This window comes from Martes martes, assembly GCF_963455335.1.
Source record: "Martes martes genome assembly, chromosome: 12".
NCBI classification, from domain to species: domain Eukaryota; kingdom Metazoa; phylum Chordata; class Mammalia; order Carnivora; family Mustelidae; genus Martes; species Martes martes.
This window is the reverse complement of record NC_137900.1, coordinates 66,514,477-66,530,691: the sequence shown is the minus strand read 5'-3', so window position 1 is coordinate 66,530,691 and position 16,215 is coordinate 66,514,477. Positions and strand designations below refer to the sequence as shown.

The window sequence follows — 16,215 nt, the reverse complement described above, 5'->3', positions numbered from 1 at the left end:
ACAACAACAAAAACAGCACTACAGCCAGCAATAATAATGGCTTCAAATAGCCTCTATTTTGGCAAATTTGTATTTCTACACAGACTCTTCTGAGCTGCAGAACCATATGTCTACCTTCCCATTTGACATCCCCACTTGAATATCCTACAGGCATCTCACAATTTAACTTGTCAAAAACTGAACCTTTGATCTTCTCTCCTAAGTCTGCTTTTCCTCCTGTGCTTCACGTCTCGGGTAATGACGCCTTTGTCCATTCAGTTACTCATTCCAGAAACTGCCAAGGATCCTTCATGCCTCCCACATCTCACCTCCTGCAGCATCTCTCAACAAGCCATATTTTTCCTTCTATAAAATATGTCTCAAGTAAGCCCGTTTATCGCCATCTTCACTGTCACCACTCTAGTCCAAGTCCTCATCCCTCACCTGGACCACGGCAAAAGTCTCCTAACTGTTCTCTGTTTTCCTGCCTGCCTTTCTCCGACTTGTTTTCCATGTGGCAGATCACTGTTTTACTTAGAAGTCTGCGTTGGGCTGCCGTGTTAATTAGGGAACAATCTGAAATGCAAAACTTGCATTTCAACAAGCCCTGTGGGACTTGATCCTGCCTATATCTTCAGCCTCATCTCATGCCACTTTCTTCCTGGCTCATTACAGCCCCACTACCTTGGTCATTTAATTTCTTTTTTCAAAGATTGATTGATTGATTGATTGATTTGAGAGAGAGAGAGAGAAAGCATGTGTGCATGAGTTGGGGGAAGAGCAGAGGGAAAGAATCACCAGCAGACTCCTCACTGAGCCTGGAGCCTGATGTGGGGTTCCATCTCATGACCCTGAGATCATGACCTGAGCCAAAACCAAAAGCCAGATGCTCAACCATCTGAGCTACCCAGGAACCCCCACAGGGGTCATTTTAGATAGAGATATGCCAGTGGCTTCCCTGTCTTAGCATCTTGGCACATGCTATTACATGCTATTACCTCCATCTTCCCAAATACTCTTACCCCTGACATTTACCAGCTAATACATCTCATTGTAAACTCCCAGCTGAAATCTCACTTCTCCAGAGCCTGCTCATAATCCCTATTCCAATCTGAATCATATCTTCCTTTTTAACCTTATATTATATCTCATTGAGAAGACGGTCCTAGAGCAAAGATTTAAAGGAAGCAAAGAGGAAAATGGGGCATTAGGGATGTAGCCTGTTCTGTTTCTTACCATGTGACAAAAGCTGTGTTAGGGAAATTAACTCATTGGTTCATACACGACCCTATTAGGCAGGCATTTTTATCTTTCTTTGGAGAGGTTTGCCTGGCTTTTTCTAAAAGAAGTAAAATTGGTCTTACACTGGTCTTATACTGAATTAAGTCAGCCAAGAATGCAAACGAACCAATTGCTTCACTTGTACAAAGCAACAGTCACTTGGTGTTTTCTACCATTTGCTGTGACCATGGTTAACTCATGCCAAAATCCCAAGTGATTCAAAGTTGACAGCAAGACATTAGACAAAAGGAGCCTCCCAGTCATGTCCCCAAAGCCAGCTATATGGAATGATTTGCACCTCCTTGATCACACTCATCTGTCTAGGCTGTTGCCATTTCAGAGGACCATCAGACGGGTATCAGCAGGAGGGCCCAACTGACTCCACTGGACAAGCCTCTGAGGGTGCGGGGCTCTTCAGACTCAGAACCGAACTCCACTGGGCACATAGAGGGAAATGTCCTTTTGGAGACTAACATAAATCTATTTATTCAAGTATGAAAAGAGCTTCTACAAAGCATGATAAATTTGAAGCCATACATTTCTAGACTTGTATCCTGAAGCTACCAGTTAACCACTGAATGACTTAACTGCTATTAGGTCTGAGTTTCCTCACCCATGAATGAATATGATAAAACCTGTCTTGCTATTTTGTCTGAGAAGAGGAGATCACTTATGGAAAGACCTAGTAAGAAAACTGACACAGTAAGTAGTAAATAATGGAAGTGTTCATAGCTCCTCTCCCTCCATCAGGAGAATTTCCTGAGGTTCATAGATATCTTCAGGTGTCTTCCTGCAGCTCTTTTTAAAAGTGAGGAAACCAAAAAAAAAAAAAAAAAAAAAAGGAAGAGGAAGAAGAAGAAGGAAGGGAACCTTCCCCAAAGACATGTAGTGAATTTCCTCATATGTCATTGGGCCAAAAGGGTGTCATCTGCCCTGCATGACCCAATCAGTGTGAGGGGAATGAGATCATCATGATGGATTAAACCAGTCATGACTCATCCCCTTGGACTGAAGATGGGCCAGCTTCCCTTGAAATGCGTGATCACATAGCCAAGACCTAAACAAAATCAGGATTCCCTTAGGAAGAAGGAGATGGCAGAATGGATGCTGAATAAACAATCACCCACCTCTTCTGCACTCACTCTATCCTTGGAAAAAGGATAGACAGATGTGTCCTTTCATCCCACCCCATTCCATTCATCTATACAATAAGGTATTTGGACTTCATCATCTGCAAGAGCCCTCCCAGCTTTGACCCAGTGATGATGGTTTCCCTTTATATTATCCTGAGATAAGAATATTGGTACTCTTTACAATATAACACCATGGTTGAAAACGGGCTTTGGAGACAGTTCTGGATTTGAACCCTTTCAGCTCTGTGATGGCCATGTTACTTGGCCATTCTGAGCCTCATCTTCAGCAGATTGGGGGACTTCATAGGATTGCGATGAAAATTAAGTCATATAATGCTTGTAAAATATTGAGCTTATTATCCTGAATATGCTAACCACAAGGTCACTTAACAATGTTAAGGATTTTAGGAGGTTTCACCATAAATGTTCCAGGACTTTGTTGACTCATCAGGAATTTCAAACAAAACCAAACTAAGTGTGGACAAATAAGATAAATTTTGAGTAACAAATAATCAGCAGAAGCCAAATTCAGGGGAGGGAGATTGGGGGAAATTCTGGATGTAGTGAGCTGGAAGCAGCTGCATAAGAGACTCACATCAGGATCAAGTTACGGTTGTTAAGACAAGCCCGGGCCCACAGATCAGCTGAATTTGGAAGGGGGAGACAGGTAGGAGTTAAGAGAGTGGAAGAGAGGGGTGCCTGGGTGGCTCAGTGGGTTAAAGCCTCTGCCTTCGGCTCAGGTCAAGATCCCAGGGTCCTGGGATCAAGCCCCGCATCAGGCTCTCTGCTCAGCAGGGAGCCTACCTCCTCCTCTCTCTCTCTCTGCCTGCCTCTCTGCCTACTTGTGATCTCTGTCTGCCAAATAAATAAATAAAATCTTTAAAAGAGAGAGAGAGAGGGGAAGAGATGCATATTCTTAATTAGAACCTCGGAGACTGAAATGAAAGAAGAGTCTGTGTGTGGTGGTGGTGAGAGAGCCACCCTCCAGCCTCAGGGAATGTTCCAACCACACATGGAGCTCTTCTTTCTGAGGAATGCTGCTCTACACCATGGCAGCTCCTGATCTAGCGATAACTGCTCTGTGATGAGGCTCACCTGTGTGCATTTACACAGCAGTGCATATCCGTGTGCACCGGCTGGCACATTTGTCTCGTACAACCGAAGAGAGAATTTCAGGGTGTCACCCTCACAAGCCCTACAGGTAGAATGTGATTAAATGAAGCCAATCTTCAGCTGAGCTCGGTCTCCTCTGTGAAGGCCGTCTGCCCACTGGATTTCCCTGAGCTCCAATCCTTGAGTGTCCACCTGCTTTTTTTGGTAAGCCATCTCTCAGGAAAGTTCAGAAAAAAAGAAGTATACCTGTTAGCACCTTGCTCGCCATCCCTTTTGCCTCACGCGCCGTCCATTGCTGGGCTCTGGTAGTGTTGAGAGGCAGGGATCGGCTCTGAAATCAGACAAGCCACAATCAGAGGAAGCCTCCGCTACCGTCAGCTTGCCGTGGGCACATCACTGACTCACCGCCATCTCAGCTGCTTCATCTCTTCCATGGCTTCTTGTGAGGAGTAAATAAAATAGTAGTTTAATGAACATGTCCCACCTCCTTCACCTGCCCAGGGGGAGGGGATGCAGGACACAGTACAGCAGAAGCAGGTATGTCCTGGAAGGCACCTCTCCCAACAGGGGCTCTTGAGGAAGACATTCCTCTGTTTATTTCTGACCCAACATCCCACTTTCCAGGTCCAGTCCAGTTTGTATATGCTGCACAGAGGAATTGAACACCCTTCCCTTCTGAAAAAATATCGTAGTTTGGCTAATGAGTAATCTGGTCACCTAGTAACAGGATATGGAAGATGCTTTTTCTTCCTATTTCTGGTAATTGGGCATTAATACTTTGTCCCCTGTGAAAACCTTGATCTGTTCACCTCCCATCCCTTGGCAACCCCAGAGCTGTCTAGCTACAGTCTGTCTGGAGGATAAATTCATTTTTTTTAATTCCAGGGCTTTATCCCATCCCCAGAGTCACTTAGAAAATTGCAGGTCCAGTTCTGCTGACCAGACTCTGACAATTCTCAGAGAGGAATTTTAAATTGACCTTAGATATTTCTTCGTGGTCCTCCTAGCACAACTCTGCCTGTGCCCACAGCAGACCCATTGTCACTTAGTTCCACTGGGGAAAACGTATGGCCAACTTACCTCCATTTTCTTCTGACTCAGCAAAAAAACATCTTTTTTTTTTTTTTTTTTTTTTTTTTTTAAATAAAGTCACTGAGTGAATTTAGAGTTCCAGTGAATTTAGAGTTTCACTGTTTTGTGAAATCTGTTATTTGCAAATCAGGAAAAGGAAGGTGGCAGATCACAGTTTAGCAAACTCCCAAAATTCTTAAAGAAATTGTTAAGATCTGTGATGATATCTTTTTTGAAAGCTATTTTAAATAATAATGGATCAAATAAATAATTGGTTGACCCTTTTAACCACATGGAAATAGTAAAGAAGGAAGAAAAAATAGTCTTGGCAGAGAATGGATAGCACACAAGAGTCCGGGGAATTTCCAAGAAACCATTTGCAAAGGTATGGTTTAAGGAAACCAACAGAAAGAGTACATTCTCCCAGGGTGAGTGAAGTAGAGGAGGCATTACCACATCTAGACTCAAGGGGAAAAAGGGAGAGAGCCATTCCTAGAACCTGAGGGAGGGGATAGCAGAGGGCTTTCTAATGGGATCTGTGTCCTTTGACGAGGGACATAAGCAATCCACAATGACCCTGCTGGGAGATGGCCAGAGTAAATACCTGACCTCAGCTTCTCTAACCTCTTCATCTCCCACCACGGCCTTAGGTCAAGGGAAGCTGTCAGTGTGGTCCATAGAGGACCTCCACAGGGCACAAAGCTGGATGGAGAAGGGTGGAGAGTGGGTCTGGAAGGGCAGAAGAATGTCCAGCACAGACCCTCATGGAAGATGAAGATGGGGATGGAACAGCTAGAGGAAAGTGCCCGCAGCCTGACCATCTGAGAATGTGCAGCTCCTGCTCCCAAACCCAGGTCCAGCCTGCAGGGAGATAACTCATGCCTTGCCTTGGTCAGAAAGAAGAGAGAAATACAACCACTGGGACAGTGCTGGTCTTGGGAGCCAGGCTGCCCTGGCTCTACCATGACCATGAAGAGGCAGCTTTATGTCTTTGGAAAAGTTATGTAACCTCTATCAACTTCATTGGAATCCGTATCTTGCTGTATTGTTACAAGGTTTTCTGCCTCTGAATCCAACGGTCTCCTTGTTGAGTGCCAAGGGAAACAAAAACATACTAAGCAGGAGGTTGAACATTGCCATGAAAGGAGTTCCATCTCGAATTCAGAGACCTTGATTACAAGGTGTAAGGAAAAGGAGAAGTAAATTTCGGAACAGTCTAAAAGTAAATCAAGGTACTTTTAGGTGTTTCTTAATATCAAGGAAAGTGCACAATAGGAAACTTTGCACCATTCCATCTCTGAGCTCATCCTCAACTTGACCTTCACTCCATCCCTGAAGTTACTCCATCCATGGCCTCCCCAGTCCTGAACTTCATCTAATAAGGAATGGGACCACCGGACAGGGATGAAGTGAGATGTCTGCTGAGCTCATTATTAGTTAGTTTGTTTTTTGTTTTTTTTTTTTAAAGATTTTTATTTAATTATTTTGACAGGCAGAGATCACAAGTAGGAAGAGAGGCAGGCAGAGAGAGAGGGAGAAGCAGGCTCCCCGCTGAGCAGAGAGCCCGACATGGGGCTCGATTCCAGAACCCTGGGATCATGACCTGAGCCGAAAGCAGAGGCCTTAACCCACTGAGCCACCCAGGTGCCCCTTTAGTTTGTTTTTTAAAGCTGAAGTTAAATGGTTTGTTTTCAAGAACACTGTAGACGTGCAAATATAAAAATAACCAGTTTCAGAATATCTACATCACAAAGGTACATCAAAACATCACGGAGGCAAATTACTTAACCTCTCTGAATTTCCCCTCCTAGATGGAGAGAACAATATTTATTTGATGCTCCTGGCTTGGTGTAAGGAACAGAGTAATGAACATAAAAGTGCCTGACATCTACAAACGTAGGTGCTGAATGAATGGGAGTTGTCATATTTGTCTTGACTCTGCCATGAACCAACTGAGTGACCTTCAGCATATCACTAAAGTTCTCTTCAAGCTTGTTTCGTTACCATAAGATTGAGCTGTGTAGAATGGCCTGGTTAGAGAAAGCTGTAGTTCCGGGGTTGATATGATAGGTTTAGAGGGATCCTGACCTAAATGATATGGTTCCTGGGCCACAGAGAAGGACAGTGAACTGGCTGGCCTCCAGTCTGGCTCTCCCATCTCTGACCACTGCCCCAGACCTCCAAATGTGCGTCCCATATGAAACTTCTAATCTTTGTTCACTGAGAGAATGAAGTTTTCTCGAAGTAAATCCAATCTTCCCTCCTTTACTTTTTTGTTGGGGAGAGGAGGAAAGCGTTAGTCAACTCTACATTGAAAGCCAAATAGATCACACAAGTCTCATTGAGAAGCTTCTATGCCGGTCAGTTTTCTTTCCAGTTTGTCTTTTAAAACCCAAAGGGAATGGCATAGGGGTGAGGGAAGGGTGAGTTTTAATGCAGTCTTTTCTGCTCTTAACAACTGGGTCACATCTCAACACCCTCCTGCCCCTCTCATCCCTACCCCTTCCTTTTTCAATTTAAAATGTCAGTGCTATTCAACCTGATGAAAGTTATGGCGAGGCAAGGAAAGTTAATGACCGCAGATTGCTTTAAATTGAAAACCCGCGTATGTCGGGAGCCACCTTGACAGCTGACTGCTTCCCTTGGAATAGCCTAAGTAATTAAGTTTAATATTTAAGCCAAGCATAAGGTCAGATGGATCCTATCCAGGTAGTGCTTTCTGGAAACCTGAAGAAGCATAAAGCCTTACACGTGTCCTTTTATGACATGGAGTGGAATTGCGAAGAAAGGGAGGCCAATCTCCAAAAGGCCTCACCTTCTTGTTCTGCTACTGGAACAAATTCATTCATTCCTCCATCCACGCGTCCATCCATCAGCAGACATGTATTGAATGCCTGTGTGCTGGCCCTGCACCAGGGGCAGAGATGAGTACAGAACTCACAAGCAGGGAGACAGACTTGTGAACAAACCCCGACACCATGCCATCATAGGGACAGCAGCAGAAGATGCAAGGCAGAGCAGTGACACAGGCAAGCCTGTGAGTGACCCACGGGAGAGCAAGAGTGAGTCAGAGAAGGCTTCCTAGAGGAGGTGTCCCCTGTCAGGGGAAGAGCCCCCTGGTCAGAGCATGAGCGGGACACTGAGGCATGGAGTTATAAGCAGTGCGGTTTGGCCTCACCTCCAGAGACACTGCACCCAGTGATGCTGGATGAACAGGATTTTATGCCCTATTAGTGGGGCCCTCCTCAGGGATGCTGGCATCGTAGCTGGCCACCTTTCCTTGTGTTCTGCCTTACAGTTCCCCTATGACCGCCAGAAGAGCGGGGACATCTTTTTAAATCTTCATATGGAAGGCAGTCTGAGATCATTGAAAAAGTTTCAACTCCAAATTAGATATACTGAGGTTTGACACCCCGCTCCATCCTATGTGTCTATATAAGCCATGCAACTTTTTTTTTTTTTTAAAGATTTTATTTATTTGACAGAGAGAGACACAGTGAGAGAAGGAATACAAGCAGGATGAATGGGAGAGGGGGAAGCAGGCTTCCCGCCAAGCAGGGAGCCCAGTGCAGGCCCTGATCCCAGGAGTCTGGGATCATGACCTGAGCAGAAGGCAGACGCCCAACAACTGAGCCACCCAGGCGCCCCAAACCATGCAACTTCTGAAACATCAGATCCTTACCCCCAAACCAGGGGTGATAATAGAATCTTCCTGTAAGTAGTGAAATATATTTAATGAGCTATTTTAGGAAGAATATTTAGCTTAATAAATGTTCCCTCCTCTTTTCTGAGCATAGAGTTATGTGTGCAGAAGAAAAAGTATTTGGTAAATAAGAAGCACATGTAGAAAATTACAGTTGTTGCACCCTCCCTTTTGGACCCATCTCCAAAAGAGCAGGAGCATCTTACAATTATAAGCATCTAACAATTCCAACGTAAAGATTCTTTTCTGTGTTACTTAGATATGTTATAAAACTGGAGACTTTTTTACTGGAGGACTTGAGAAATACAGGGTTCTGGAATTTTCTACCTTTCAAAGTGCTGTATTAGCCAGCTATTACGATTATCATCTGATTCCTTTCTTCCAACTCAGCTTCTAGGTTTGAGTGGGGAAACATGGTTTATGCAGACCATTAGGATGCACTTAAATCAGATTTTTAAAGAATTTTCTTTAAATGTAATCAGTGGTATTTCAAAGTCAGACTACTGGGTGGGCCACCTGGAGCACTACAATTCTCCCATGTTGCTTTCCTCTCTTGTGGCATCATCACAAAGGTGGGGCTGTTACTCTGTTGCTCTCTGCTTACAATGGATGACAGAAGTTGAAATTTTCTAGCAGTGCCCTCTTCACCCTTGCTAATGACCAAGTAAACAGAGCTCATGGAGTAAGGGTCTCTTCCTTTGTATACCAGAGATGTTTGGGCATAAATTATGCTCAAGACCGAATACTGTTAATAGTTTTTGCTTTTTACCCGGGTTATATTCAGTGGACTCATGAATATTTATGAATATAGCTATTTACTATGCAACTAAAAGGTGTGAACAGTGCTCAGACTGATTAAGACTATTGTGAGAGACAGTCTTTTTTCCACTTTTTGAGTTTTCCATACACTGAAATCTATAGGGGAATCACGGGAAACAGGACTCCTCCCTAATTATTTTCTGTGCTAATAAGTAGTTGCTTCCAGGCTTTCAAGATTGTGGCTTGGAAATGTGTGATGATTGCCATCTAGTGGCTGTGATGTGAAGTGTCACAAACTATCAGAAAAGCCTTTTTTGCTCCTGACAAGCATCATTAACCCGGTCTAAGAAGGTGAGAAATTGCACTCACATTCCCTGTATCATAACTCTGAAGACACTTTCTCGTGACGCAGCTGTGGGAGTTGGTGGAATTTCAGGACATGTTAAATGAGAAGGCAGCATCGTGGGGGAGCCCAGGGACCTGTAAAGGGTGCCCCTCTCATCACACATTATAGGTGGCTTCCTGCCACATCCGAGCACAGGGCTGCTAGTGCAGTGACATGATAAGCCTCATCTCTGCCCTCTCCCTCTATCCTTCTGTCCAGTAAGACATCAGGCCTGGTTGGAATGGGTTGAATTGTGTCCCCCAAAAAGACATGTTGAGGTTCTAATGAACTAACCCCCTGGTACCTCAGAACAAGGCCCACTTTGGAAATAGGGTCACTGCAGACATGATCCATTAAGTTGAGGCTGTGGTCACACTGCGTAAGGGTAGGTCCCTAATCCAATATGCCCAGTATCCTTGTAAGAGGACAGATACAGGGAGAACGCCATGACCATGAGGCAGAGATTGGATTGACGCAGCTGCACCCAAGGGATGCCAAAGACTGCCAGCAAACCATCAGATGCTCAGAATAAGCGAGGAAGGACTCCTCTACAGGTTTCAAAGGGAATATGGCCCTGCTGACGTCTGGAGTTCAGACTTCTAGTCTCCAGAACTGGGAGACAATCAACTTCTGTTTAAGCCCCTAGTTTGTGGTTCTTTGCTATGACAGCTAAGCAGACCTGGTCTTTCACCTCCAGTGCCTCTCTCAGCATACCGCACGCTCTCATTTTCCAGACAAGCACGTGTGGTCATCCTCGGTGGCTGGCTGCTCTCCTAGCTGCCAGTCTCTCCCCTGTTCAATTCACCCTTCACAATGCCAGAGTCATCTTTCTAGAATACAGTCCTGATGTAGTCATCCTTGTGTGCTTTCGGTCACTCTTTCTCTGTTGTATAGAAACCAGATGTCTTGGCCAAACATTCAAAAGTCCCATTGATCTGGTTCCTTCCATTTCACTTTGGTATTTTACTCAGTACTTCAGCCACATTGCACCAGATGCTGCCATCCCCATCTGCTCCCTTTCCCACTTCTGTGGTTATAGTACCTGTTCCCTTTGTCGTTGTCAGGATCAAACCGTACTTCTTGCAAAAAGTCTTCCTCCATTTGTTCCCAGCAAGAATTCTAAGAATTTCCCAACCACTTCTCAGTTCTCTGAATTCTTACAGCTCTTAGCCTTTACATTTCTGATGACATCTTTCCTTTTCCATCTTGTGTTATAACTAATTACAACTTTCTACTGCCTCAGGTCACTCAGTGGTCAGTAAGCTTTCTGAGTAGGGACCATCCCTGGATGCCCTCAGTGCTCTACATGTTGAAGAACAGGATTGGATAAATGATGCCCTGTAAGGAATGAATGAGTAAACGTTGCCGTTTCTTCAGTGTCTAGGGAATGCTCAGACATTTCTTCACTTCATCTAATACCACACTCTCCTGCAACCTCCCTGTTCTGGCCACAGTAGCCTTTTTCAAGTTCTCCTACTTGATATGCTCCTCCTGCCCCAGTACCTTTGCACATGTAGTTCCTTCTTCCTGGAACACTCATCCCTGCCCAGAACATCAGTTAATTTCTTCTTCTCCTTGATATTTCCGCTCCGTCATCACTTTCCCAGTTAAGGTTTAGTTCATCTTACTGACTGGATCAAATTCCCATTGTATGAACTCCCCTGGCATGACAAATTCCTCCTGTGTTACCTCTGACCTGCAGCACTCACCACAGGTACCCCTTTAACATTTCTAGGCATGGTAATTTGATTAATGTCCATCTTCCCTGCAAAACCATAGATAGCTGGCAATGTACCTGCTTTAGATCACCACAGTATGCCTCTCATATAGATGTTCAATAAATATTTGTGAAGAAAAGAAATGAATAGCTGAGTATATCTGCATTGTACAGATATATATTTAGATATATATATTTAGATATATCTAAATCGTCTATTAAAATTTTCCAGGCAAGCCTAAAGTAGGCAGTAATTATAATATCTGTCTTTTTGTACCTCCTATGGCTAGGCATTGAGCCTAATTCTTTAAGGTGTGCTATCTCATTTAATTCTGAAAAGGATGCTATGAGTTAGCAATTGTCCCAGTTTACAGATGGTCAGTGATTCAAATAAATAATCCTGCCCAAGATCACAGAGTTGTTAAATAGCAAAATGTTGATTGAAAACCGGGGCTCATATTAAACACCATGCCAAAATTACGAAAGAAAATCAAGCATATTATTCTTGATCCTTTTGAATACACATGAGAAACATGAAAGACTGACCAAACGGCGCTACATCCTTCCATACTGTTTATTAGAGTGTAGATTTCTCAATAGCAAAACTGTATATTTCTCAAAGGACTACATCTTGTTCACCACAGAAGACCCATCAGCTGGCAGAGGGCCTGGCACACAGTAGGTATTCAATATATATTTGTTAAATGGACTAAAACTTGAAATAAAGTATATCACATCCAAGAAAAACAAGACACATATAGGCAAAGCCAAATATCTGCCTTGGCGAAAACAAAGGAGTAAGAAAGAAAGAAGAAGGAAGATAGGGTACAAAAGGTATTGAGCACCTACTGTGCACTGACATGCTATTTTAGATGACTTTGGATTATTTGAGATGTTCTCTCACTTAAACCTAAAATAACACTGATTTGCAGTGAGAAATCTGATGCTCAGGTTTAAACTCGGGGCCATGTGTTTCTACAGTCTATAAGATGGCTAACCTCAACACAGATTGATGTTAAATATGGTGATGGACAACATCACAGATAGGTGAGGGCTTCCAGGTCAAGGTCAATGACCCACTGCATGGGTAGCTCCCAGAATGTGTGATACTGCTCAGAAACCCATTCTCCTGACTAACTTGGAAGATGATGCCTTACATGAACCACAGGACTCATCGCTTCTGTTTGGCTTTATTTTCTAATGGCAGTTACTTTTGCACGTGACCATCTTATAGTTCTTTCCCTAAAAACTTGCTGAAATGGAAGTGCCATCAGGCTCCTGATTTCTTCTGGAACAGTCAACCCTTTCCATTTGCTTCCTGCAATGAATGTCCAACGGTCCGGATCCCTCCACAGTGATAAACAGAAAGAGTAACAGTGAAAATGACTAAGAATAACAACCAGAGAAAATTGAAACAATGGCATTGAGCCCCATAACAATGCTGACCTACAAAGTTTATGAAATGTGGAGCAATGGGGAACTCAACTTCACATTGACTAGAACTTAAGATCCAGTGTGACGTTGCATCCTCTGCAGGGAAGGAGTAAAGCAATTCTTGGTTGCATGCTGAATTATTTTAGTGAAGTGGTGCCATCTTCCTGATAGTGTCACTTCCACGTGAGTTGACTCTTGTGACAGTACTTCTCTCACGTAACATTTCTATGTGCACTCCCGCATCTTGCTATCAGAATAACTACATGCAGTGGAGAAGGCAGTTATAATTACTATCCCCATTTTACAGATGAGTACACTGAGGCTGGAACAGGAATGGCTCCTCTAAAGGCTCATAGCTAATCTGGGCAGAGCAGGGATTGGAACCTGGTCTACTAAATTCTTATGCTCTCTCCACTACCCTTTACTACCTCCTAATAAAACCCATAGAGGAACAGAGGAATACACTTACTAAAAGTTTCCACACTAATATCTCCTTTCCAAATGACAACTATCATGGGTAAGTCAGCGCGGACTCCAGAAACATGCTTGATGGGCCAGTGCAGTCAGTCCTCAAGGAGTGTGCTGGGGGAGCCAGAGCTAATGCTGAGGAAGTGCTTAGAGCAGTGAGTGGCACACTGTCACTGGTACCAGGGAGTGCTCATTAAATGACGTAACTGCGTGTAAGGACCCAGGCTTCCAACTGTTCATTCTTTAAGACTTCATCTCCACCCACAGGGGAAATAGTAAGGATAATGATGATGTGACAATCATTTCTCATATAGACTAATGCCAGCTTTAATCCTCACACAGCTATAGAAAATGTATTATTAGCTCCATTTTACAGATGGAAAAACTGATGTTAAGCAAGTTTGAGGCCTTACTCAATGATCACTTCAGAGCTGATATTGGATTATTCTGTTTTGAAATCTTTCCACCCTATCATGCTTCTTTCAGATCTAATTCATTCAATCAGTTGGGATAATTCAGTTATTAAATATTGTAGCCTACAAAACTTCCCTTTTCCCTTAAACTGCCTGGTTCTTGGGTTAGGTACCCCGTAGCCATCATGGCAGTTTCAGCAGTTGCCTTTAGAGTGCTATTTTGGCTGAACTTAAAACACAAAGAAGGTAGTAGCATTTTTTAAGTGAGTGTTTGCCCCTTTCAGTTTGATTTAGTGGCCTGGGGTTCTCCCTGTGAACTACATTGCCCTTGATTCAGTTTATTTCTTATGCATTTGGAGTAACTGATGTGCTCCTAAAGGAAGAAGGAATATGGGGGGGGGGGCACATGAGATTCATGTTTAACAAAAAGGACAAATCCAGTTTAAGCAAAGAGGAAAGCATGAGACAGTGGAAGGACCACTGTCGCTCTCAAAACATGCAAAAGGCATCTCTGGGCACATTACAGCCATTCCCAGCGTGGTCCGCAGGACAGCCACCAGGCTCCTGTTCGAAAAAGATGAAGACCAGTCATAAGATGATGGATTCCAAGAAACAGGGCAACCAAGGCCATAGTCTTGGGAACTGTGTCTTCTTGAAAGAATGCCCTGAATTCAGCGCTGTGTATATTCCTCCGGAATATGTTACCGCCTATCAGTGATCATGTGAGAAATTCTGTGCGACATCTGGGTGGTCTCGTACAAAGGCGCAGCACCCCAGGTCTTGAAAAGGGTCAGTGACCACTGCACCGGAAGGATGTCAATCCCGGCAGAGAATTTAGGAAATATGTATAAGATCAGCGCTTTGATGTATTATCTCTTTTAGTCCATCCACGAGGTCCTCATAATAAGCATAAAGAGCACGGGACTGCAGTGCGCTCTGTCATTCTGAGCATATTGATGAAGTACATTCTACGCCTCAGGCACTGTGCTGGGGACATTGCCCCTTTGGAGCTTACTAAGGACAAGTGAGGAAGCGAAGCAGCGAGCAGCGGCACTAGGAAGAAAACCGCCAGCGGCCAAGAGGGCCAGAGAAGGAAAGAGGGCGGAGCAACCTATCTACCGATCCACTCCTGGGCGTCTCTTACCCCAGCCCCTGCCCCGCCGCACTCTCCTACCTTCTCCCACTTCCCTCCTCGCCAGGCTCCCCGCTCCTTCACTGCGGTCTGGTGGGGGAGGGGAGGGGTCCTCGAGCCTTCCAAGCCTGTTCCGCCCTCCATCCTCCCGCAGCCGCGCAACCGCCGGGCTTGGACCCGACCGCGCCTACAGCCCTTGCGAGCGGTGTCCGCGTCCACAATGGGAAATGAAGCCAGTTACCCGGAGGAGATATGCTCCCACTTCAACTCCGATGAAATTAAAAGGCTGAGTAAGAGGTTTAAGAAGCTGGACTTGGATTCTTCAGGCTCTCTGAGCGTAGAGGAGTTCTTGTCCCTGCCCGAGCTGCACCAGAACCCGTTGGTGCAGCGAGTGTTCGACGTCTTCGACACCGACGGCAATGGAGAAGTGGACTTCAAGGAGTTCATCCTGGGGGCCTCCCAGTTCAGCGTCAGAGGGGACGAGGAGGAGAAGTTGAGGTTTGCCTTCAGCATCTATGACATTGATAAAGACGGCTACATTTCCAACGGGGAGCTCTTCCAGGTGCTGAAGCTGATGGTGGGCGACAACCTGAAGGACTGGCAGTTACAACAGCTAGTGGACAAAACCATCATCGTCCTGGATCGGGATGGAGACGGGAAAATATCCTTTGAGGAGTTCAGCGCTGTGGTTGGAGGCCTGGAGGTCCACAAGAAGTTGGTGGTGATTGTGTGAGCTTTTAAGAGCACTACCCACCAACTCTTATTTCCCTTTCTGTCTCTTTTAAGATCTGCTCAAGGCAGCCTAGGAGCTGGATCTCTGGTTTATTTGGAAGTGTTTCTCTTCGTGAAGCCACATTTTCTAACATGAACCTCGTGACCAACTCGGTGTTGTGAATTCTTTTCATCTCAGTGATCCAGGGTAACACCCGGACTGGGGGAGACCCAGATGAAGGAGCATGGTGGGGAAAGAAAATCAAAAGGTCTTTCTAAACATCTTTTTCTTTGTTTTGATTCAGGATCCAAACTATAAAGTGTCAAAACCTTTAAAAATTCCAAAGTAAGAAAATATACATATTTTTGCCTTTATTTCTCATAGTTTTATAGATGGGAGGGAATTGCACAATTTAAATCAGGTGTTAGGTGAACTGTTTTCATTTACTTGTGTCCAGGTTCTCTCAACAGATTAACTTCCTGTTGTGGCAACAGGAACAGATCTATTTCTCTTGGCTGAGCACCTTTTAATCAGCTCTCTCTGGGCAGTGAAAGCCCACCTTTCCCTTTCCTAGGATGTAGCCCACTCCCCATCTTGCATCTAGATATCCCTGAGCCCATCTGGAGGCCTCCTCCTGTCCCATTATTCCAGCTCCTGACCAAGAACTGGTCTCAGGGCTCTTATAAGAAATGCTAATAAGCCTGGACTAAGTGCCTAGCCCAACTCTCAGCCTTAGTGGCAGTTTTTCCAGTTGGGCCAGCCATCCCAGTAGGAAGTACAGTTAAGATTGCTTCCAGTCAGGGTGCCTGGGTGGCTCAGTGGGTTAAAGCCTCTGCCTTCCGCTCAGGTCATGATCTCAGGGTCTTAGGATCTAGCCCCACATCAGGCTCTCTGCTCAGAAGGGAGCCTGCTTCT

The 16,215-nt window shown here is 44.6% G+C and overlaps 2 protein-coding genes across 3 annotated transcripts in view; both read left to right on the top strand.

Annotated features, from left to right (window-relative positions):
* GRIN3A (glutamate ionotropic receptor NMDA type subunit 3A) overlaps positions 1-16,215 on the top strand; it is a gene marked incomplete at both ends in the record, with an annotated part of 149,924 nt that overhangs the window by 116,091 nt on the left and 17,618 nt on the right. The window lies entirely within an intron of this gene.
* PPP3R2 (protein phosphatase 3 regulatory subunit B, beta) lies at positions 14,809-15,321 on the top strand (the record flags this gene model as incomplete). Its single annotated transcript, XM_080819371.1, has 1 exon — positions 14,809-15,321. The coding sequence occupies one exon, from the start codon at positions 14,809-14,811 to the stop codon at positions 15,319-15,321; it is 513 nt and encodes a 170-aa protein (XP_080675497.1).